The following is a 25,207-nucleotide window of genomic DNA, read 5'->3' on the forward strand; positions in this document are numbered from 1 at the left end:
TGGAACCCTGATGATATGTCACTGAACTGAACCCACACTTTTTTGGGGGGGCTGGTGACAAGCTCTGCCTGGACTTGGTCCCTGCCCCCAGAGAGCTCCCAGGTGAGTAGTTTGTGAACTCTTGAGAAGTGCTTTGGCAAAGAGAAACAATTCTAGCATTTTCGCCTTTGAAAAGGAGAGAAAGAACATTCCAAGAGTCTGTGTACCCCCACCCCCAATCCTGAAAGCTGCTGAGCAACTATTTTTATGTTGTCTCTTTTTATCCCATTGGCTTCTGTAAATAGTTGAGAGATGGCAGTTGCAGAGATAAAAATGCTTATCTCAACCTGGAGAGGAGAAAGGATGGTCCTGCAAGGAGATGCCCCTTACCCCTCTCCTGGGCCATGGTCTGGTATGAGGGGCATGAGGTAGGTGAGTGGATGAGGGAAGGGGCATTGTGGGTGGTGTCTGAGATAAGGCTCTGCTGGAGAAATTTCAATGGGGAGCCAGTGGTTTGGATGGGAGCAGGGTGTGGAAGAAAGAACACCTCCCTGACAGGAGTTTTAACAAGTACATTAGGATGTTGCCATTGAGGTTTCTGAGGAAAAGAGATTTTATGTAGATTCATCTCAGACAATTCTCCCAGCTTCTGTGTCCAGGTGTGGGGGACAGGGTTGGTCCTGCAGAGGCAGAGCCAGCTCCCAGCCCCTGCTCACCCTTGAAATTATATGCACACTTTAATTTAAATCTTGTGAAAAGTGATGCATGTGGACAAGAGTTAGAGGGAACGATGAAAAGAGTAAAGTTAGCATATGGAATTAGAGATGAAAATTTGTGTTCTAATATAAAGTAAAGCCAGTTGAGGGGCTTGAACTTGTTAGCTGTGGAAGTGCTTTCTTGGCAGCAGCCTCTGTTCAGGGAGCATTTGGTGTGTGCAGGAGAAGGGATGTGCACTTGGTCACCATGTCTCACCTCTCTTTGGTTTACAGCTGTGCTTTCCCAAAGCACTGTGTGATTTTGGGCAAGTCAGTCGGACTCTCTGCCTCAGCTAACCTCGCCAGTGAAATAAGCATGATAAGTGTACCCGACTCATACAGTTTTCTGACAGTTAAATGAGATGATACATGCTAAATGCTCAGAATAGTGCCTGGCACTTGGCAAGCACTCCCTCCAGAGGGCTGGCTGCCATCTAACGCCACTGTGGTTACTGTTACAACGATACATTTTTTTCTTTTAGATTTTATTTATTTATTCACGAGAGACACACAGAGAAAAGCAGAGACACAGGCAGAGAGAGAAGCAGGCTCCATGCAGGGAGTCCGATGTGGGACTTGATCCTGGAACTCCAGGATTGCACCCTGGGCCAAAGGCAGGTGCTCAACCGCTGAGCCACCCAGGCATCCACAGTGATGCATTTCTTGCATTGAAAGTGCTAGTCCCTGTCTTTCCTTCACTCTGTCCTGTTCATTGGCCCTTCCTTTACCCATCCTTAATTTTTTTAGGATTAAAGAAAAAAAAAAGACTTTGGAAGTTCTGATTTCTGCCTGCCTATCAAGGTGCAGATTGTCTGGTTACCAGGGGACTTGCAGCTGCCTGGCAGTTTGGCCTGGTTGAGAGCCTTATGGTGTAGAGAACTGTTGGTCTGGCAGGGAGCTTAGTGGAGAAGCTTTGTCAATCAGCTCTATTTCTTCTGTCAGTCAGGACCCTTGGTTGTAAGTGACAGAAAACCAGTCACAAACTAACTTAAGCAAACAAAGGGAATTTATTGGCTCATGTAGTTAAAAGCTTCTAGTGTATATGGGCTTCAGGCATGGCTGGATCCAGATACCCAAAGAGTGTCTCTGGCCTCAGTTCTTCTCTGTTGTCTCTTTTCTCTCTCTGTCAACTTCATGCTAAGACAGGGTTCTCCTCAGCCTCTGATAAACTTTAGAAATACATCCTTATTGCTAAGTCCCACAGAAAGAGACATTCTCAATACTTCTGCCAAATCCTAAAATGAGACTTGGTCGTCTGACCTGAGTCACACATCTCTCTTGAATCAGATTTCTTGACCAGAGCAATTCATGCCTGATTGACCAGTCTTGAGTCAGATAGGAATATGAAGTTGATTTACAGACAGCTTCATGGAGTCACCTTTCACAAAAAAATAATGATTTCCCAGATGTAGATCAGGCTGCTGTTATTAGACTAAAGGAACATAGATTCTAGGCCAATTAAAGAAAATGTCTGAGGAGCCTTGGGAGTGATATAAACAACGGCCTCTAGCCAATATTTACTGAGTGCCAACAGTGTTCTGGAAAGTTTTAGGCTCTGGAGTTGATCAGTAAACAAAAAGGGCAAAGCCACAGCTCTCACAAGTTAAGTCAGGCTGATTGTCTCTATTCCCAAATCTGTGCCTTTCTTTTCTGACCATCCTAGGACTCCATGTCTTTGTACTCCCCTCTCAAGCAGGTTGAAGTCTTAAGAAGTCAGAGGCATAGACTGTATGCTCCTCTTTGTTAGAGATTTTGCCCAGCCTGGACTTTATTTAGGATGTAATATGTGGACATTGCAAGGCTGTACTTTAACTTTTAGCCTCTTCTTGAAAAACTCAGACCAATTTTAGCTTTTCCTGGAACTACTGCTTAACTTTGGGCAAATCAGTAAATCTTTCTAAACATTCGTTTTCTCATTGGTGAAATGAAAAATGGCTGGAGCAGGTGACCACCAATGTGTGCTCTATTTAGCACTGACATCTGATGCATCTCCAAGCAGGGCCCATGGGGGTGAGATAGGTCAGGAGCTGTGGAAAAAGGGGATGGGCGTGTGACATGCACTCAGCCTATCCTCCGTGTTGGGGAGACAAGTGTGGGGGTGGTGAGGACTGTGGCATGTGGGTAATTGTATCTCCTGTCCAAAGCTGCGGTGCATTGTTGCCAGGAGAGAATACAGGTCCAGTGCTATTGGAGTGACTTCAAGAGACTCTGGAAATGTTGACTTTTATCTGAAATGTCCCAGCTTTAAAATATTGACATCTCATTCAAATAGTTTTAGACACAGGGTAGGCCAGGCAAAATATGTTGGTGGCCAGGTGTCATCTGAGAGTCACCATTTGCACCTTTTTGCTCTAATGGCTGTGATTGGGACAGGGTCTCTGCATGCGAAAACTAGAATTATCCCTCCTGCTGTGTGCCAAGGGAAGGCCTTTGTCTCTGGGGAGACAGTTTCTGTGCCTCCAAACTAAAGAGTGCTCAAGGACAGACATTTGTAAGAGTTGGTGTCACTGAACTGATAAGACTTTTTTTTTTTTTAAGATTTTATTTATTTATTCATGAGAGACACACACACACATATATATATATAGAGAGAGAGAGGCAGAGACACAGGCAGAGGGAGAAGCAGGCTCTATGCAGGGAGCCTGATGCGGGACTTGATCTTGGGACTCCAGGATCACGCCCTGGGCTGAAGGCAGGCACTAAACCGCTGAGCCACCCAGGGATCCCCTGATAAGACTGTTTGGCTGGGCCAAGGCTGGAATCTAGAATATTCCTGCTGGCATCACCCCTTAGCACTGTGTTCACCAGTCCAGCTGAGCCCCCCCGGGGCTCTCCCTCTTGCATTGGGAAACACCTCTGCATCTGTGGCTTCTGAGGCAGCTGGCTTCTCTGGGTGGGTGGGAGCTATGTTGGTTTGCTAGGGCTGCTGTGATGATGTACTGCACTGTGTGGTCTCACAGTCCTGGAGGCCCAGCCTCCCGTCTGGGGAGGAGGGGGTGGTGCCTTTTGCTATTTCCTCCAGTATTCCCACATCTTTCCTGCTTTGGGGCCTTCTCAGATGCTCACTCCTCCTGGAACAAGTTCTTGCCCCCTCAGCACCTGTTCATGCTATAGGTCTCAGCCTAAATAGAATTTCCTCAAGGGAGACCTTACTTGACCTGGCCCCACCCCCATTCAGATCTAAAGTGGGCCTTCTGTTCTCTTTTTTTTTCTTTTAAAAAAGACTTATTTATTTGAGACAGAGAGAGAGAGAGAGCATGAGCAAGGAGAGGGGTAGAGGGAGAGAGAATCATCAAGCAGATGCCCCATTGATCTCGGAGCCTCAGATCCTAAGATCATGACCTGAGCCGAAATCAAGAGTTGGCTGTTTAATGGACTGAGCCACCCAGGTGCCCCCTCTTTTTTGTTTTAAGATTTATTTATTTGAGAGAGAGAGGGAGAGCACGTGTACATGTGTGGGAGGATGGGCAGAGGGAGAGGGAGAGAGAATCTCAAGGAGACTCCATGTGGGACAAGGGGCTCAATCCCATGACCCTGAGATCATGACCTGAGCTGAAATCAAGAGTTAGCTGCTTAACCAACTGAGCCACCCAGGTGTCCCCCCATCTTCTCTTTTATCTTGTCCTGGTTTCTCCTTATAGAGTCATTTGTGTACCTACTTTTTTTTTAAGGTTTTATTTTTATTTATTTTAGAGAGAGGGAGAAAGCTTGTGCACACCTACTTGTGATCACAAGCAGGGGGAGGGGCAGAGGGAGAGAGTCTCAAGCAGACTTCCCACTGGGGCAGGAGGAGGTAGCAGCTGGTCCTACTCTTATCCCTCTATCCCACCCTTATTGTGTCTGAGAAAAAATTCATTAATTGTGTTCCTGTCTTGGTTTCCCTATCATGACTGTGAAATCATGACCTGAGCCAATACCAAGGGTCAGATATTCAACTGACTCAGACACCCAGGTATCCCATGTACCTACTTTTTAAGAAATGACATCTGTTTGTGGACCACGTAGTAGGTCCTCAGTAATTACTTGAAAGAACAAATGGGTGAGTGAATTTCCTTTAGGACCTCCCTGGGCTCAGTTTCCCTACATGAGAGAGGATGTGGCTGCCCAAGCCTGTTATCCCAGGGAGGACGTTGTCTCTGGCCTTGGCAGTATCCTCATAGCTATCTGGGGACCTTTTTTTTTTTTTTTTTTTTTTTAAGATTTTGTTTATTTATTCATGAGAGACACACAGAGAAAGGCAGAAACATAGGCAGAGGGAGAAGCAGACTCCCTGTGGGGAGCCCGATGCAGGACTTGATCCCAGGACCGTGGGATCACGACCTGAGCTGAAGGCAGACGCTCAACCACTGAGCCACCCAGGTGCCCCCCTGGACTCTTTGTTATCCCATGGTGCTGGGGACCTCAGGGAGCAAGCCCTTGCAGGGTAATGCGCCTTGGGTTGGGGCATGTGCCAGGGGGCACACTTGCTGGCTGCTTGCTGCGCTGGGATCCTGTGGTGCTTCTGCATTTGGTGAGCAGGCACAGGTTGGCAATAGGCCCCAGGAAATGGGAATGCACTTCCTAGAGGCCTGTGCCACTTGGCTTTCTTGCAGAGGAAGGAGCATTTCCCTTCATCCTGGCCCGGAGCCTGCTCCATCTGCTTCAGGAAAGGTCTGGTTGCTTTGTTGAGCTACCCTGTGAGAGGTGGGGGAGCTTGGGGCTGCTAACCCTGGGGGGATGGGGAGGTCTTCAGGAGGAGGGAGAGGAGACAGGTTTTGGGCAGGAGGCTCTGAGGAGAGGGCTCTTGGCATTTTGTCAAAACCAAGCAGTTTTGCAGAAAGCCCCCCACCCCCCATCACCACCGGAAGGCATGCTTAGCATCCTCTCCCTTGCAGAGAGCCTGTGGAGATTAGATGACCCAAGCAGAGTAGTTAGCGTACTTGCTGCATGATAAGTGCTTAATTGATTGTTTAGCTATTGCTGTTGTTATGCAAACCATTGTGTTCGTTTGATTTTTTTTTTTCTCCTGGGCAGAGTGTTGATAGGTTTTATCAGATCTTTATAGAGCCTGTGACCTTGTAAGGTTTATTGCCCCCCAAAACCATCTGAACATTGGCTTGGACTCTGTAGGGGTTAGTGGTGGAAGATCATCCTCCTCGGGCTGAATGGCTGGCTTGCCTGTCAGGACTCGCTGGAGACCAGGGGACTCTAGATGGTCTTGAGGCACTGAGGTCTGGGTCCTCTTTCCTGAGACCTGCACACACCTACCCCTCCGGCATAGAGGCCCTCATCTCCTCTCCTGCCTCCTCCATACCTCAAGGGCCAAAGCCCTGGCCAGACGCCAGCTTGTCAAGGAGACTGATTAAAAGCAGCTTTGCTGGGGGCAGATGGCTTGGTGTCCTTGGCCTGGAGTGAAGATTGATAAGCAATTGTTTTTTTTCTTGGCAAGAAAAAAATTCTCCATTAACTTTCTCAGGTGCTGCCAGCCTAATTTTCTTTTCAGGAACTCTGCAGCCCTGTCAAAGGTGGCTCTGGGAGGGAGGACAGGCCACTGGAGCTGCTTCCCTGCCCTGGGGGCGGTAGGATCCTAATGGCCAGGGCGGTGGAACCCACACAAGAGCAGGTTGGCTGGCTTGGACATCAGTACTTTGTAGGAACATTCTGGAACCCAGCCTAGCAGGTAGTAAGCATTCAATAAGTAATTGTTGAAAAAATAGATTTTGGTCATGTAACCACGTACCAGACATACTGAGTATTTAGCTCATTTAATCCTCATGTCTATCTGGTGACTGCCCATTTTATTGATTAGAAAACTGAGGCTGAGGGAGGCTAAGTCATTTGTGCATGGTGAGTCCAAGCATTGGAGCTTCAAGGGCCCTGCTTTTCCTTTCCTGGGGAAAGTGTAACATAATAACAAGCTGGGCCACAGACCCTTGAACTTGGGTTGGATTCTTTCAGTGATAGGGAAGCCAAGATAGGAACACAGTGATTTGTTCCTCAGACATAGTAAGGGTGGGATAGAGGAATAGGAGTGGGACCAGCTGCCACCTCCTCCTGCCTCAGCCCTCTAGGTTTATCATCTTAACTCCTATTATGGTTACAGTTAACTTCTTTCTTTCAATAATTCATTTCTGGGGGTGTCTGACTGGCTCATTTGGTGGAGCATGCAACTCTTAATCTCGGGGTTGTGAGTTTGAGCCCCCACATTGAGTGTAGTGATTAAAATTTTTTTCTTTTTTTTTTATTAAAGATTTTATTTATTTATTCATGAGAGACACACACAGAGCGAGAGGCAGAGACACAGGCAAAGGGAGAAGCAGGCTCCACGCAGGGAGCCCGATGTGAGACTTGCTCCTGGGATTCCAGGATCACGCCCTGGGCGGAAGGCAGGTGCTAAACCGCTGAGCCACCCAGGGATCACCCCCCATTTTTTTCTTTTAAAGATTTTATCTATTAAAGAGAGAGAGAGAGCTCCTGTGCATAGGGAGTGGGGCAGACTCCCCACTGAGCAGGGAGCCCAACGTGGGGCTTGATCCCAGAACCTCAGGATCATGACCTGAGCTGAAAGGCAGACGCTTAACTGACTGAGCCACCCAGGTGCCCCAAAAATAAAATCTTAAAAGAAAAAAAAAAAGAATTCATTTCCAAAGAGTTTGCACATGGTACCCAATGGAAAGTTAGTCCTTCCCACCCTGTCCCCTTATTTCTGCAACCATTTGTTTGTTAACCATTTTCTTATATAGCTTTCTTGGAAATATGCTGTCGCATATACAATTATTTTCACACGTATGGCTTTTTTCAACCCCTGTACCAAAACAGCAGTATACTAATGCTTTGATCTTTTTTCCACATAACACTGTGTGTTGAAGCTAATTCCTATCACGCTGTGTAGAGTCACCCCTTTTAAAATAAATGCATGGTTTTCTCCTGGAATACCATGTACCTCATTCTTCTTTACTCAGTCCCCTGTGGATGGTCATTTCAAGCCACACTACCAGAAGACATTTTTCACATGTGTAAGGTTGTCTGTAGGATAAATACTCAGGTGTGGAATTGCTAACTCAAAGGTACGTGCATTTGGAATTTTGTCAGATATTAGTGAATTTCCTTTCATGAGGATGGTACCAATTCATACTCCCCATAGCCTCACCAAAATAGTGCTATTTTACATTTTTGTCTTTGCCAATCTGATGGTTGGAAAAAGTAGTAATTCCTTATAGTTTTATTATTATTTTCTTAATTTTGGTAAAATACACATAACATGAAATTTACCACTTTAGCGATTTGTAGGTATACAATTCAGTGACATTAGTGACGTTCACAGGGTTGTTCAGCCACCACCATTATGTTTTCCAGGACTTTTCATCACCCCAAACTGAACTCTGTACCCCATAAATAATGACTCTCTTCCCCTTTCCCTTCATCCTTGGTAACTCTCTCTCTCTTCTGTCTGTATAATATTGTCTATTCTAGGTCCCTCATATAGTTGCAATCATACAGTATTTGTCCTTTAATATTTGGCTTGTTTGACTTAGCATGTTTTCTGAGTTCATCCATGGTGTAGCATGTGTCAGAACTTTATTCTTTTTTATGGCCGAATAATATTCTGTTGTATGAATAGAACACATTCTGTTTTTTTTTTTTTTTAAGATTTTATTTATTCATAGAGACAGAGAGAGGCAGAGACACAGGCAGAGGGAGAAGCAGGCTCATTACAGGAAGCCTGACGTGGGACTTGATCCCAGGTCTCCAGGATCACACCCCAGGCTGCAGGCGGCGCTAAACCGCTGTGCCACCGGGGCTGCCCCACATTCTGTTTATCCATCCACAGTTGATGGACACTTGGGTTATTTCTACCTTTTGACTGTGCATAGTACTGACAGGAGCAAGAGTGTATATGTATCTGTTTGGATTCCTACTCTCAATTCTTTCAGGTATATACCTGAGAGAAGAATTGGTGGATCATATGGTATTTCTACAGTTAACTTGTTGAGTGTAGTTAACTAGACCATTTCATTGTAGTTTAAATTTGCACTTCTCTTCCTATAACTAAGGCTGAGCATCTTATCACGTGATGGGTTTCTTTGTTGCTCTTTTACCGTGAACTCTGTGTTCATAAATTGTGCCTGTGTCCAAGCTAGGATGCTGCAGTGGTTTTGCTAATGCTTTTCTCATCCCATCCACCTACCTTACCGTCCAGATTGCCGGACACAGAAGCTGTTTCATAAATACTTCTTACAGGACTATCCCTAAAAGGCAAATGGCGTTTCTCTGCCTCTCATCCAAGTCCTTCAGGAAGCACTGGCTTTCTATTCCCATCTGCACCTTCCTCTCTATCCCCTCACTGCCACACAGTGTCCTCAAGAGATACCCTTTTATTCATTCATGAAATCTCTCTACTCCACACCCCTGTTTGCCTGGTAACATTGTGATGTGGGTGATCAGTATGGAGCTGCCACCATTGGCATCCGTGGATGTACTCTGAATCCTACTGGCACCTGTGACATTTGTCCAGAAGAATTTGTCAAATACATGAAGCAAAGGTTAATAATCTGTCCTAGAGACAGAAGGAATTGACAGTCTAAGACAGCATCAAACTTTTTTTTTTAAATTCACATAACATGAACTTCACCATTTAAAAGTGAACACTTCAGTGGCACTTAGTACGTTGAGAATTTTGTGCAGTCACCACCTCTGTTTAATTCCAGAACATGTTCATCACCCCAGGAGACCCTGTACCCATTAGCAGTTACTCCCATTCTCCCCAACACCTCCTCAGTCCTAGGCAATTACTAATCTACTCTCTGTTTCTATGGATTTGCCTGCTCTAGAAATTTCAAATAAAGAGAATTATACATATGTGACCTTTGGGGTCTGGCTTCCTTCACTTAGCATGATGTTTTTGAGGTTCACCCAGATTGTAGCAGGTGTACATCATTCCTTTAAGGGCTGAATAATATTTCATTGTGTGATTAGACCACATTCTGTTTATCCATTCATCTGTTGATGGATATGTAGATTGTTTTTCCTTTGGGCTACCCAGAATAGTGCTATTGGGGTACATACCTAGAAACAGAATTGCTGGGTCATGTGGTCATTCTTTGTTTAGGTTTTTTGAGGAACTGCTAAGCTATTTGATGTCAACTTCTTTTTTTAAATATGTTTTGTGGGGCTTGAACTGGTGACCCTGAGACCAAGAGTTGCATGCTCTACCCTCTGAGCCAGCTAGGTGCCCCAATGTCAACCTTTTGACTTCATGTTTGCCTTATGCCTGGCAGGCACCAATTAGGGTGCTGAATTAGGAAAACATTAAATAATAAGTATGTGGGGCCCCTTGATGGCTCAGTGGCTGAGCATCTATCTGCCTTTCGCTCAGGTTGTGATCCTGGGGTCCTGGGATCGAGTCCCGCATCAGGCTCCCTGCGGGGAGCCTGCTTCTCCCTCTATGTCTCTGCCTCTCTGTGTCTCTCGTGAATAAATAAATAAAATCTTAAAAATAAATATGTTAAAAAGGCGGTGGTGGGGGCTGGTGGGGGAGGACAGGCAATTCAAGTCCCAAACCCCATTTTATTTATTTATTTTGTTTTTTATTTTTAATTTTTTAAAAAGATTTTATTCACCCATTCATGAGAAACACAGAAAGAGAGAGACAGATACACAGGCAGAGGGAGAAGCAGGCTCCATGCAGGGAGCCGGACGTGGGACTCCGTCCCAGGACTCCAGGATCACGCCGGAGCCAAAGGCAGACGCTCAACCGCTGAGCCACCCAGGCTCCCCCAAATCCCATTTTAGCAGCAATTGGCTTGAGCTGAAAGTAGCTGCCACCTCTGTAGGGGGCAGGCGTACTCTATTTTGGGGTTTTCTCATCCTTGGTTCCTACCCAGATTGAGTTTGGAATTCTTCTGTACGTGAGGAGGGGCTTTTCAATTAAGGAAATATGGAGTATGTTCTGTGAAGACTTAAGATCCTGTCCCATCAGGTTTTGCCAGATATTTTGAGGATGTCGGCTGGAGGCGGGTCGGAGGCAGCAGGGGGCGGGCAGGGAGCGGCTGACCCTTCCTCTCTCCGCAGGTGGCGCGCGCTGCCGCCGGATGGGAGTGCCCGGGCCCACGCACCATGTCATCATGCGTCTCTAGCCAGCCCAGCAGCGACCCGGCCGCCCTCCAGGATGAGCTGGAGGGTGGCAGCGGCAGTGAAGGCCAGAAGCCCTGTGAGGCCCTGCAGGGCCTCTCGTCCCTGAGCATCCGCCTGGGCATGGAGTCCTTCATCGTGGTCACCGAGTGTGAGCCGGGCTGCGCGGTGGACCGCGGCCTGAGCCGGGACCGGCCCCGGGAGGCTGAGGGCCGCAAGGTGCCCCTCGACGCCTCTGCCTCCGGGTCTCAGGCCCGGCCCCAGCTGTGCAGTCGCAAGCTCTCCTTGCAGGAGCGGTCCCAGCTGGACGCGAACGGCCGCTGCGTCCACCCGGTCCTGCCCCACTCGCCTGTGGGCTCCCCGCAGTCCTCGCCGCGGCTGCCCCGGCGGCCCACGGTGGAGTCCCACCACGTCTCCATCACCGGCATGCAGGTGTGTGAGCTGGCCCGGCCGCCGGGCCTCTATGGAGCGGGGCTCTCCCAGAACATTGATTGGAGAGGTGACCCCGGGAGCCCCAGGTGGGGGTGGGAAGTGAGAGTGGAAGAGGAGGTCAACAAAGGGGGCAGGGTGGAGCCTGTTACCATCGTGGGCGACCCGGGCTCCATCTCTGGGGAACCCTGTTTGACAGCATAGAAAGTTCTGTACCTCAGAGTGATCCCGATTGAGAGCCGGGGTAGCTGGTGAGGGCTGCTGGGAGTGGGTGACCTGCCCTGAGAGTGGCCAGGGAAGTTCTGGGGCCACAGAGAGCCTCTGGCAGAGATGCAGGTGCTGCTGATCAGGAGTTGTGCTGGGGGTAGGGGTGGGTGAGAGGCCTTCCCGCCTCACAGCAGGGTGCCAGGCCCTGCTCTCAGCACTGTATGCATATTTCTCATTTGATTCCTACTGAAAACTTCTGAGAGGTGGGTTAGAACTCCAAGCCCCACTAGGGCTCACCAAGGCCCTGCTTGTTCTGCCCCTGTCCCATCTCCTGCCTTTCTGCCACCGACTCCCAGGGCTCCATCCACGTTGCCTTCTTTGTATTCCTCAGATACCCACCCCCATTCCCTCCATTACCTTTACCCCTGCTGTCCTCTCTGCTTGGAACCTCTCCCTGTCTTTGCAGGGCTGTCTTCTTCTGACAGCCAAGTTTCAACTCAAATGTCTCCTCCTCTGAAGAGCCTCTCTGACCACCCTCTGTAAGCAGCCTTGGCCCCAGCCCATCTCTACTCTGTCACCCTGTTGACACAGCACTCATCACAGATGTGTGTCTGTTGGTTTTGACTTGTCTCCCCAGCTAGAACGTAAGCTCAGAAGGAACAGTTCTGTCCACCATCATGTCCCCAGCGTCTTGCACAGTACCTTGCACATAGTAGGAGCACAAAAATATTTGTGGAAGGAATGAATTTAATTGGGAGAAGCATGGACATAGAGAATGGCTTTCTAGAGAGGCTGATAATATAACTATATTTTTGAGGGCTAGGTAGGACTTTCATAACTGGAGAGAGTTCAGTGCAGGGGAATGCACAGCATGAGTAAAGGCCCAGAGGTAAAAGGCAGGATGCGGGGGGGGGGGGGGGGGGGAAGGGCAATCTGGGGTTCAGCTAGTTAAAGAATAGGGCCCACGTGGGGAGCACCACAGCAACAGAGCTAGAGGGAGAATTTAGGTTTATTTCAGTTAGAATTGAGTCAGCCTAGAGAAATAGAGACACACAGCCCCTTCACCACAACAACAATAAGGCTTATTTATCATGTAAAATAAATCTTGAAGTCAGCATTTGGGACCCATTTGGTTCTTTTGTTGTCCTTAAAACCTCGTGGTCTCAAGATGGCTGCTGTGACTATAGCCATTACAATTTCATTCCAGACAGGAAGAAGGAACAGGGAAGAAGAGCAAAAGTCATCTGCCTCCTAAGTCAGTCCTTTTTTCTGGAAACTCTACCCAACAACTTCTGTCTGCCTCCTACTAGCCAGAACATAGACATGTGGCCACCCCGGCTATAAGAAAGGCTGGGAAATGCAGACGTTGCCAGCCAGTTCTCCATTTATAAGGAAGAAAGGAGAGCCTGGTATTTGGTGGACAACTAGGCGACTCTGCCAAGGTCAGAGGAGTGGAGTCAGGACTTGACCCTGGAAGTGTCAGGGGCTAATAGGATTAGAGTAGAATCTGGAAGATGAATTCAGCAACATTTGGGGCTTGGATTAGGGGCAGCGAGACCTCTTAGGTCAGCTCTGCAGGGCCCCACTTCTGCCTGTCACATCCTTTTAGGACTAAAGGGAATGAAATCAACACTGGAAAGAAACAGTGGAAGTATCCTAAAATGTCCCCTGATGAAGGGAGGGCTTTGTGAGCCGAGGAGTGCTATACAGCAGGTCAAAAGATGCAGGTCTCTGTGTACACACTGACATGGAACTGTCTCCAGCGACGTTGTTGAGTGAGAAATGATCTAGTGTGACATCATTTTTGCCTCTGCAAACCCCATCCCAAAACAATGCTCTGTATTTTCAACAGGTGCATGTATGCGTGCATTTACATAGAAAAAGGCCTGGAAGTTTATGCACCAAACTGATATCAAGGTTTGGGGAAAGGGTTAGAATTGGGGTGGGGGGGTTCAGGGGAAGTGTTGGGCTTATCTGTAACACTTCGAAGGGTTATTTTCTATCATGTTTCTTTTCTCAGTTTTATTTCATCTATCACCTAACATTTCTTCCCTAATTACACTGAGGTATAATTGAAGTAAAACAGTGCACATATTTCAGGTGTACAATATGATCAGTTCTGATAATGTATACATCTGTGAAACCTTCACCCCAGTCAAGATCACAGACGTTTTTGGGCACACCCGATGACACATTCCTCCCCCTTCTTCCCCTTTCCCAGGTAACTGCTGACCTGCTTTTTAGTATAATAGATTAGTTTGCAAGTTCAAGAACTTTCTGTAAGTGGAATCATCTAGTATGTACTCTTTTTTTTTTTAACTTAGCTTCATTGATGACCTGATGATTTCGACATTTGTCCATGTTGTCGTCTGTTTCCTTTTGATGGCTAACTAGCATTCCATTGTCTGCAATGGACCACTGTTTGTTTATCCGTTTACCTGTCAGTGGACATTTGAGTTGTTTCTAGTGTTTGAGTATTACAGATGAATCTGTTTCAAACATTTGTCTACAAGTCTTTGCATGGGCACAAGTTTTCACACCTCTTGGATGAACAGCTAGGAGCAGAATGGCTATGTCCTAGAGAGGTGCTTGTTAAGAAACCACCCAACTGTTTTCCAAAGAGGGTGCACCATTTTAAATTCCTACCAGTAGTGCGTAAAGCTTCTCTGTGCCCTATATTATTCTGACAACGCTTGGTATGATCAGTCTTGGATTTTAGCCAATCTAATGGGTCTGGTTTTAGTTTACATTTCCTTGATGAGTCATGATGTTGAGCCTCTTTTTTTTTTTTTTTTTTTTTTTTTGAGCCTCTTTTCATGTGCTTATTTGATCATTTGTATCTCTTCTTTGGAGAAATCTCTTCAAATCTTTTGCCCATTTTTAAATTAGAGTGTTGTTGGTAATAAGTTATAGTTCTTTGTCTGAATGCCATTCTGATGTGTTTGCAAATAGTTTCTCTCAGGCTGTGGCTTGCCTTTTGTTTCCTTAATAGTGAGTGTCTCAAAGAGCCAAAGTTTTATTTTTTTAAAGAGCTCAGGTTTTATTTTATTTTTTAAAAGATTTTATTTATTTATTCATGAGACACACAGAGAGAGAGACAGACAGACAGACAGAGACACAGGCAGAGGGAGAAGCAGGCTTCATGCAGGGAGGCTGACCTGGGACTCGATCCTGGGTCTCCAGGATCAGGCCCTGGGCTGAAGGCGGCGCTAAACCACTGAGCCCCACGGGCTGCCCAAAGAGCTGAGGTTTTAATTTTGATGAAATCCAGTTTATCATTTGTTTCCTTTTATATTGGTACTTTTTGTATGAAAAGAACCTTTGAGAAACCATTAAGAAACCGTTCTCTGCCCCACGGTCACTCAGATATTCTCCACTTATGCCACTTTATGTTTTTATAGGACAACATGGTCCTTAGACAGGATTACTTGTTTAATTAAAAATGAACATTTTGGGAACACTTCTTAAACATGGATATTAAAAGAGTACATACTGTATAATCACATTTTTACAATATACTAAAGCTGTTCTGTTAGCAGTCAGGATAGTGGACACCGTAGAGAGAGCCCAGTGTCTGGGAGATGCTCCTGGGGGACTGGCAGTATTCTCTTTCCTGATTTGGGTCCCAGTTCATGTGTTTGTTTTGTGAAAAATGTATCAAGCTACAAACCTACAATTCATATTCTGTGTGTTTCCACTTAACTCTCCAGGATTGTGTACAGCTGAATCAGTACACGCTAAAGGATGAAATTGGAAAGGTAAGTATCCCAGGAGCCAGACTGGTTTTCTGCATCTACCGAGAATGTCTCAGATATGATGGAGGGAACCCGCTAGAGCTGGGGGTGGGAAGAAGCCCTTGGAGGCAAGATTGTGGGGGAGGGTTTTATCATTAGTGGTCCATCTGGTTTATTTTCTTTCTACAGCATATTAATGTGTTTCCACAAAAGCTCAGGCAGCTTTGAGGGAATTCCATATCACCAACATTAGTGGGTTTTTTTTCCCCCTCTAAGGTGCTCTCACATCTATTTTTGCTTTTATTTCAGCCAATGGGCAGTATCTTTGCAGGGGTCAAAACCTCAAATGCCAAAATAGAAAGCAAGTGAGTAATATAAATGAGCAAAGCATGCTAGGTCTAAGGAAGTAGGGAGTGGTGAGGACTATGGCAAACTGTTAACATGTGGAAATGGTTATAGGTCCATATGGCCAGATCTGATTTTTTTCAAAAGAAGCTGAGAATTTAGATTTTTATATCTGATCTTTCTGTTTTTAAATATTAGCGATTAACTCAAACTTTCTAAAAACTGCAGATGCAACAAAATGTAATTGCAGAGCCGATTTGGCCAGTTGGCTGCTGGTTTGCAGCCCCTGTATTAGGGTCCTCATTTTGCAGATTATAACTTCTAGACAGTATGTAATGGGCGTCTCCCTTTATCCAGGGCTCCTATGGTGTGGTCAAGTTGGCCTACAATGAAAATGACAATACCTATTATGTGAGTATCCATATCCCCCTCCCCGCCCCCACCCTTGTCCACTGCAAAAGCCTCCTTTCCAGAACTTGGCTTTCTGGAAGATTTTCTTTGCTCTTGTTTCGTTTTATTCTTAGGTCATTTCCTTTTGTGTATTAGGAAGGAAGTGGTGTTCCCCTTATACAGATAGGGAAATGGGGAGGCAAAGTGATTGGGTCAGAAAGAAAATGGATAAATTCAGCAAACGTTTCATATCTTTACTCTGGGCTATCATTTCTACATCCTTCATAGCACCCAGAACCAGGTGGTAGTGGGACAAACTGCCCTTGTAGCTGAGGCTTTAGAGTCAGTCCAGCGTGGGTTCAAATTCTGGCTCTCACATCTGCCAACTGTGTGTCCTTGGCCAAGTGACATAACACCTGAACCTCACTTGGCCCATGTGTAAAACAGCCAGTCCCTCATCCATCCCTGCAGCTCACTAGTGTCTTGATTCAGTTGTAGCAAGTCCCAAAGCTTGTGGGCCCAACCAGGAGAGCTGACTTGGAAACTCAGAAACACCCTCAGGGCTGGGAGGGACCCTGGCATCCAGCCTCCAGGCCACCTGCAGCTGCTTGACCCACTCTGATGGTGAAGCACTCAGTCCTGAGGCCATCAAGGCGCCAAGAGCTTTGACAGGCCTAGAAGCAGAGGGAACTCTCCCTCTACCAAACTCTCCATTTTAATCGAGATGTGGGGTCTTTTCTCCCTGGCAGGCAATGAAAGTGCTGTCCAAAAAGAAGCTGATCCGACAGGCAGGCTTTCCACGTGAGTTTGGTGGGCCAGGCCTTTGTTCTTAGGTGCTGGGCTGGGATGTGACAGAGAAGATCCCATTGCATGGTGCCCCCTGCAGGGGAGTGTCTGGGTAGAGGTCCCAGAGACTCCTGTCACTATGCCCTGAGGAATGGGATGGGAAGGAGGGGACAGAAAGCTGATCAAGGGGCTTGGGTCTCTAGCCTCACTCATTTCTAGCAACAGAGGAGACAGGTGAGGAGCCACTTATGGCCCCTGGTGGCCTCAGCCACTCCAGCCTTGCCGAGACCCCCTTGCTTGGGTTGTCCCAACTCCAGCTGCCATTTGCAGGGGAAGAGCTGTTTGCCCTGATACTGGGATGGGCTTGTCTCCTCCAGGTCGCCCCCCGCCCCGAGGCACCCGGCTCGCTCCTGGAGGCTGCATCCAGCCTAGGGGCCCCATTGAGCAGGTGTACCAGGAAATCGCCATCCTCAAGAAGCTAGACCACCCCAATGTGGTGAAGCTGGTGGAGGTGAGCTGGGGGGACAGGGAGGAGGGAGGCTAGAATGGTAACTGTCCAGGCCCAGCTCTGTTGTTACCCAAACGCCGCACCACTGGTTTCTAGGGAGAGCCATGACAGTTTTAACAGCTGTTGCAGGGCTGACTAGTAGTTACTGCTCCACATTCCTTCACCCCTGTTCTTTCATGTTATCCTCACCCTTCTCTAAGACTATTTATTACTCCCATTTTACAGATAGAGAAATTGAGGGGAAGGGGGATACCGAGACTTGTCCTTTATCCATTTTTGTTTTTGGAGCTTTTGTATGTATGTGTGTGTGTGTATGTGTATATACATATATACACATACACACACACAAATGGGTGTGGCTGTGTTCCAATAAAACTTTATTTACAAAAAACAGGCAGAAGGCCAGATTTGGCTTTTATGCTATACTTGCCATCCCTTGTTCTAGATCAGCAGGTCTCACAGTTTTTGGTCTCAAAATTCCTTTATGCCCTTCAAAATTATTGAAGACTCCAAAAAGGTTTTGCTTATGTGGGTTGTGTTTATTATTTGCCATATTAAGATTTAAAACTGAGAAATTTAAAAATTGTTTATTCATTTAAAAACAACAGTCCCATTATATGACAATATATTTTTATGAAAAATAACTCTATTGTCTGAAAAAAATATAAGAAGAGTGGCATTTACATTTTTTTAAGATTATTTATTTTACAGAGAGATGGTGAGAAAGAGAGGGAGTGTGGTGGGAGGAGCAGAGGAAGAGGGAGAGACAGTCCCAAGCAGACTCTGTGCTGAGTATGGAGCCCAGTGTTGGGCTCGATCCCAGATCTTGAGATTGCTACCTGAGCTGAAACTAAGGGTTGGATGCTTAATCAACTGTGCCACCCAGGCACCCTAGCATTTTAGGTAAAAATTTTTGTAAATTTTTTTTTAAGATTGTATTTATCTATTCACGAGAGACACACACACAGAGAGAAGTAGAGACACAGGCAGAGGGAGAAGCAGGCTCCATGCAGGGAGCCCAAGGTGGGACTTGATCCCGGGTTTCCAGGATCATGCCCTGGGCTGAAGGCGGCACTAAACCGCTGAGCCACCCAGGCTGCCCCAGATTTTTGTAAATTTTTGTTGTTGCTAATGTCTGGCTGGATTCTCGTATCTGCTCTTTCAATCAGCCTGTTATGACTCCTCATGCCATGTGGTTTCTCATTGCTCTATTAATAGAGAATGAGAGTAGAAAGGGCAGATATTATCTTAGTTTTTGTGTGAAAATCATTTTTGACTTTGTGAACGCATCTTGGGGATCCCTAGAAGTCCCCAAACCTATTTGGAGTACCTCTGGTCTAGATGACAGGACTTGTAAATGGGATGTGATAAAGTGCAGAATTGGACATGCATTGGCAGTGCTGCAGGAGCATGGAGCTCAAGGAAGGCTTCTTAGGGGAAAGGATATTTGAGATGGCCCTGGTTGTTCTCTGGATGGAGATCATAGGGAAAGGACAGGGAAGGGCATTGCAGAGGGAGGAACAGCATGTGCAAAGGGCTGGTGTCCTCTGTTTGGGGGTACATCCCTGCCTTTGGTGAGTGTGAGGGTTAGCAGCCATGCCTTCCTGGGGCTTGCTAGGTGTGGGCTGTAGATAGGCCATGTCCTGGGTCTGATTCCCCCAACAGGGCAGGGCTCAGGGCTCTAGGTGGGTTGCCTTGGGCCTCTGTTTAGGGTGCATCTCTTTCTCAGGGCTCTTGTCCTGTGGATCTTGGTTGACTGGGAAAAGTGAGGGTGATGTGGGAAGAGGCAGGAGGACCTGTCTAGCCAAGGAGCCTGCCTTTGTTTCTTCCCGAAGGAGAGAGACAGTGGCTGCCAGCTGTCTCCACCTGTCACTGAATTACACAGTTTCAATTTGCTGCTGTTGGAGTCAGCCATCTTGGAGGAAGCTCAAGGACACTGGATTATCAAGTGGATCTGGGTCCTGGTGGGATCTCTCTTGTCTCTACTGCCCTGTGGCATCTGACCTGTCTACCTAACAAGACTGTTTGCCAGCCTGCCTGTTGGACAAATATCAGACGTTCGCCAGATAGACATAGACGTTCATCAAACATTCCCTGAGCACCTACTATGGGCCTTGTTCTTACAAGCTGACATGTGGAGGGGGAAAGATAGAAAGAAGTGACAAGATGAAAGTGGGATGGCCATGAAAGGAGAGCAGGAACATGCCGTGGCAGTTCCAGGCAGGGAGACTTCTTTTCTTGCAAGGGCAGGAGGTCAGAGGGGCACTTCATAGAGGAGTCGGAAGAGCCCAGACAGGATTTGAATTTTTGCCCTGAGGATCACGTTGTCTCCCTAGGAGACAGGTGGGGTTTTTATTGAAGCTGAGACATTTCCCAGGGGAGGAATTAAAAAAAAATTGTTTTTAAGTAATTTTTCTTTTTTTTTTTTTTTTTAAGATTTGTTTATTCCTGAGAGACAGAGACACACACAGAGAGGCAGAGACACAGGCAGAGGGAGAAGCAGGCTCCATGCTGGGAGCCCGATTGGGATTCGATCCCAGGACTCCGGGATCATGCCCTGAGCCAAAGGCAGATGCTCAACTGCTGAGCCACCCAGGCGTCCCTTTTTAAAATAATTTCTGTTCTCAACATGAGGCCCAAACTCATGACCCTGAGGTCAGGAGTTGCTGAACCAACCAGGTCCCCCCATTTTCCAGGGGAGGAATTTGCCCCTCCGTTTTGTAACCTCTTTTCTAGGTGTTTTGGACTCTTCAGGATTGGGCTAGAAAGTGCCTATTTTCCAGATGGCCTTTTGGATCACACACCCTGAGTTTTTTCCTGTACCCTTCATCTTAACCAGAAAGCCAGTGGAAAGCACAGCCCTCCTGTGGCAAATGCAGTCATGTGGATGCTGCTTCCTCCCTGCTCATATCATTTCTCTCTCTTCCTCTCCCCTGCTCCTCATCTCTGGCCTGTTCCATGTGGCTGTGCCAATAGGTCCTGGATGACCCCAATGAGGACCATCTGTACATGGGTAAGAGAGCCCTTGCCATCCGCCACCCTAGCTCAGGCAGCTGCACCTGCCAAAGCCCAGGGGTCCTCTTGAGCATCCCCTGTCCCTACCATCTCTCACCAAGGACCGACAGCTTCCTCTTTCCTGCCAGAGCTGGTCCCACAGTGAGCCACGTGTGAGGTTGCAGCCCTGGTTGGAAGCAGGAGGTGGAAGGGAGTGCTTGCTGAGACTTTATCTGGAGGTCCTATTCATTCATTTGCAAATATTAATTTAGCGCCTGCTCATGCTGAGCACTAAGGATGCATTGGTGAGTGAGAAAGATGAGGCTCCTGCTCTTGTGAAGCTGATATTCTAATCATGGAAGTCAGATAGTCAACAGCTAAATAAACCAGGTAAGTTCAGATGGAGCCTCTGAAGGTTAAATAGGATGATCTGAGAGAGGGATTGAGGGGCCACTTCACGTGAGACACAACCCTGTTACAAATGAGGAAGAGCATTCCAGGCAAAGGGAATTGCAAGTGCAAAGGCTGGTGAGAGCTTAACGTGATTGAGAAAAACATGACTGGGACAGAGTAAACCACGGAAAGGGGATGGGGATGAGGATGGAGAGCCTTAGGTCATGGTGGGGCATATGGAGTCTTGGAAGGCACTGCACAAAGAAATGGAAGGACTCAGGCGTGTCCTCGGAGACTTGATTTTTAAAAACTGGTGAGGACATGGGTCAGTCCTCCATCAGCTCTGAGCATAGGTACCGATGAAGGAAGGAAGGGCAAGACTAATTCAAAACTGGATAGCAGACTGTGGGGCTCAGGAATATGTGATTGATAGGTAATGTGCCCTTGCAATATGGCTTGGGTGGACATTCAAATGAGCCTGTGCATTTCAAGTGGGTACAGACGACAGCCAGGAGGGGTATCAAGGAGGTGAGGGGGGTGGGCACTACAAGTCTTCTGGATGAGCATGGGGACCATCCTTTGTTGCACAAGGAGAGTGATTGATTATCTGGGGTCTGGTTTGAATGGGTCTGGTTTGAAAACAGTTCAGAGCTCACTTTCTCCTCACGTCATTGCTGTGGTTCAGTTCCAAGGAAGGGTTGTAGCTAAGGACGTTTTATTTTTCATTATCTCCTTCTCTTCCCTGCCCCAGGTTTTTATTATGACAAATGTTAAGCCTACAGAAAAGATGAAAGAGTAGTACAATGAATACCTGTATACTTACCAACTAGATTCAACAGTTAATTTTTTTTGTCAGATTTACTTTATCAGTCTAGCCACCCACCCATCCATTTCTGTATTTTTTTTTTTTTTGCTGAACTATCCAAAGTTTAAAAAGTAGCAGACATCTTCATGCTTCAGCCCCTGAATACTTCAGTGTGTATCTCACATAGGGACCTTCTCCTGTGTGGTCACAATACCGTTATTACATCTGAAAAAGTCAATGCCAGTTCCTTAAGAGCATCTAGGGTGCAGTCCATATTCAAATTTTAGAACTCTTATTTTTTTATTTTTTGTTTGTAAATTTTAGAACTTATAAAATCTTCCTCTAGGAATGATTTAGAAGCTACACAGTAAATAACATAGGACGTGTTAACTTTAAAAAAGTTATGTGAGAAAGAAACATTATAAAAAATGTGAACAGCACAGACTTGCAATATTTCTCAAAATGTGGTATCATTGCCACTTTAAGTATATGAGATGATTTTACAGAGGTACATGGATAGACATTAAAAAATTTTATTGTTTTATTTTTATTTTTTTAAAAGATTTTGTTTGTGAGAGACACAGAGAGACAGAGGCAGAGACATAGGCAGAAGGAGAAGCAGGCTCCATGCAGAGAACCTGATGTGGGACTTGATCTCGGGACTCCAGGATCATACCCTGGGCTGAAGGCAGATGCTCAATCACTGAGCCACCCAGGTGTCCCTAAAAATTTTTTTAGAATTAATTTATCATTGTACAGGAAAACCTAAAGCAGCACACTAAACTCATGATTTCATGGATGTCATTACCTAGGATAAGGCTAAAAATTTTAAAACTGAGTCAATTTAAAGAAAAATATGAAAAAAATAATAGTTTATGTGGTATATAGATATAGCCAGCTCATAAACATAGTAGGCAAATGAGTGAAGTTTGAAGGAACTACAGCATAAATCATAAAATGTAAAAGAATTTAGGCCCAGAATGGCATTCCCAGCATAACTTGCTTATTTGGGGCTCCTAACCTGACTCTGCATGGTTCTGGACTATTTCTGAGGTGCCTAGTTGTTCTTTCAACAAACATTATAGTTTGTCAGGCCCTGTTCTAGGTTTATCTGGAAACAAAAAAGAAGACCCTGCCCTCAGGGCACTTTCTCCCTCCAATAAGGACAGATACCCTCAGTACTTAAGTATTATGCTTAGCCTTCCAAAGTAACAACACCATGGAAAAAAACAAATCTGAGCAGGGTCAGGGGAACCAGACGGTTCCAGTTTGGGGGATTGGGAAATAGAGCCGCTCCTTGAGATGCCTTAGTGAGGTGACATTTGTTCAGGACAGTGGGGACCAGATGGCAGAGGACATGTCACACCATTGTAAGACTTTGCCTTTTAGAGCAAGAAGGGAGCCATTGAGAGGAGTTGGATGAGTATGAAAAGAACCTGCCCAAGCTTGAAAGAGGGGTTTCTTAAGCCATTTGAATCCGCAACTTCATGGACAGAGTTTTTCTTTTTTTGAGGCAGCGGTATAGAAGGGAGCCAGCCTGACTTCTGATATGTGATTTGAGTGGTTTTGAAAATCCCGACAGGGTTGTATTTTAGTTTCCAATCCCAGATGTGTGTCAAGGACAGACAGGGTAGTGTATGAGGCTGGGTAGTAGGTATCAGCTACAAATACAGGCCTGACCCTCAAAGAGCACAGAACACACAGTACTTCTAGAGGCTAAAAACTTCCCACCCACCTCTCAGCCCCAGGAGGGGGTTAAACTATTAGTGGCTGAAAAGAGACCTGTTTTCACAGGCTAGCTTCCTCCATACCAACAAAGTTACTGTGCTGGGGAGGAAGCACATAAATTTGTGAAGCAGCTCTTGAAAGTTAAGACTTCCAGAATGAAGGTAGGATAGGCCAAGGTAGGATAGGCCAGAGCTGAAGGGGCTAGCTTGCCTGTCTATGGAAACCTTCCCTTTAGTGTCATTAGTTTTTGCTTCTAACCACGGCCTGAAGCCAAGGCAGATCTGCCCTAACTTGGGCTTACTCAACACTGGTTGATGAACCTGAAGACAGGGAGGGGCCCGAGACAGTTAAGTTCCTTTTCTGGTCAGAACCTTAGCCTTCTTATCTGAAGAGCTAACTCTTGTCCCTCAGCCACGTTAGCCCTTGGAGATCTTTGAAACAACCTTATAGTTTCTTCTGTAAGAAATTCCAATGTGGGTAGATAATTCTAGAACAGACAGCTCCATAGTTACTCTTCACTTGATTTTGAAATTCATTGTGTGCATTTTTCACTTCCTAGATAGCTTCATGTTCCTATTATGTTTATCCAAACAGGATAAAATTAAAATAAGTATGCAACATAACCCCATAATTCTACTCTTAGGTATATACTCCCCCAAACTAAAAACAGATACGTCAATGGGAATATTCATAGCAGCACTATTCACAATAACCAAAATGTGTAAACGACCCAAATGTTCATGAGCTAATGATTGGATATACAGCATGTGGCATAGCCACACAATGGAATAGTATGCAGCCATAAAAAGGAATGAAGTACTGATTCCTGCTACAACACGAATGAGCCTTTAAAATATGGTGCTAATAAGTGAAACAGCCAGTCACAAAAGGTCACATAGTATATGATTCTGTGTATATGAAATGTCCAGAATGGCCAAATCCATTGAAACAGAAATCAGATTAGTGTTGCCAAGGCCTAGAGGGAGGGGCCTGACTGAATGGGCATGGGGTTTCTTTCAGAGGGAGTGCAAATTTTCTGGAACTAGGTAGAGGCAAAAGTCATACAACATTGTGAATACTGAATGCCACTGAACTGTAAATTTTGAAATAGTTAATTTTATATTATGAAAATTTCACTTCAATTTTTAAAAATGCAAAAAACAAAACAAAAAACCCCCAGCAACAACAACAAAACTCTGTGCATTCCCTGAACACAGCTTATCTAACACTTGGTGGCTTGGAGCAGGGATTCCCCATGTATACAGGTCCAGGAAGAAGCTGGCATGGTGGGAGGCATTTGCATGTCGTGCGTGAACGTGAGTCAAGAAAGGCCCTGTTTAGGAGCAGTGGGCTGAGTTGGCCTTTGAGGTGGTGAGGAAATCACCACCCCCACCTCTTGCTCCAAGTCTTGTTTTGGATTGAGAGTCATAGGTAAAGAGTCTGAGGGCCAGCTGACCACAGAGCGTTGAGGAGTTTGAAGAATCTACACGCATTCTTGGTCTGTGGCCTGGCACAGCTGGCAGTGTGGAGGATGCGGGAGGGATCGTTGAAACATGTTCTTAAAAAAAAAAAAAAAAAAAGAAACATGTTCTTATTTCTTGAATCTAAAGACTCCTAGGCCTACTTCTTTGCACCTAAGTAGACCGATGTTGGGTTGTGTCTCCTTAGACCTGTTCTTTTTTTTTTTTTAAAGATGATCTAACATCATTAGTCAGTATTTTTTTAAAAATATTTTTATTTATTTATTCATAGAGACACAGAGAGAGAGAGAGGCAAAGACACAGGCAGAGGGAGAAGCAGGCTCCATGCAGGGAGCCCGATGTGGGACTTGATCCCAGGGCTCCAGGATCACACCCCGGGCTGCAGGCGGCGCTAAACCGCTGTGCCACCGGGGCTGCCCCGACCTGTTCTTTTTTTTTAAGATTTTATTTATTTATTCTTGAGAGACACAGAGACAGAAAGGCAGAGACATAGGCAGAGGGAGAAGCAGGCTCCATGCAGGGAGCCCAATGTGGGATTCGATCCCAGGACTCCGGGATCATGC

At 46.1% G+C, this 25,207-nt stretch overlaps 1 protein-coding gene across 6 annotated transcripts in view; it reads left to right on the forward strand.

Annotated features, from left to right (window-relative positions):
* Positions 1 to 25,207, forward strand: part of CAMKK2 (calcium/calmodulin dependent protein kinase kinase 2) — a 45,681-nt gene that overhangs the window by 4,821 nt on the left and 15,653 nt on the right. For all 6 annotated transcript variants that reach the window (XM_077875545.1, XM_077875549.1, XM_077875548.1 and 3 more), the window contains exons 2-7: positions 10,785 to 11,276; positions 15,191 to 15,238; positions 15,917 to 15,970; positions 16,699 to 16,750; positions 17,113 to 17,246; positions 20,220 to 20,256. In XM_077875545.1, the coding sequence (XP_077731671.1) occupies positions 10,830 to 11,276; positions 15,191 to 15,238; positions 15,917 to 15,970; positions 16,699 to 16,750; positions 17,113 to 17,246; positions 20,220 to 20,256 (772 nt within the window). In that variant the 5' untranslated portion in view covers positions 10,785 to 10,829. The remainder of the gene's footprint in view (positions 1 to 10,784; positions 11,277 to 15,190; positions 15,239 to 15,916; positions 15,971 to 16,698; positions 16,751 to 17,112; positions 17,247 to 20,219; positions 20,257 to 25,207) is intronic.

Source organism: Canis aureus, chromosome 27, assembly GCF_053574225.1.
Source record: "Canis aureus isolate CA01 chromosome 27, VMU_Caureus_v.1.0, whole genome shotgun sequence".
In the NCBI taxonomy this organism is placed as follows: Eukaryota; Metazoa; Chordata; class Mammalia; order Carnivora; family Canidae; genus Canis; species Canis aureus.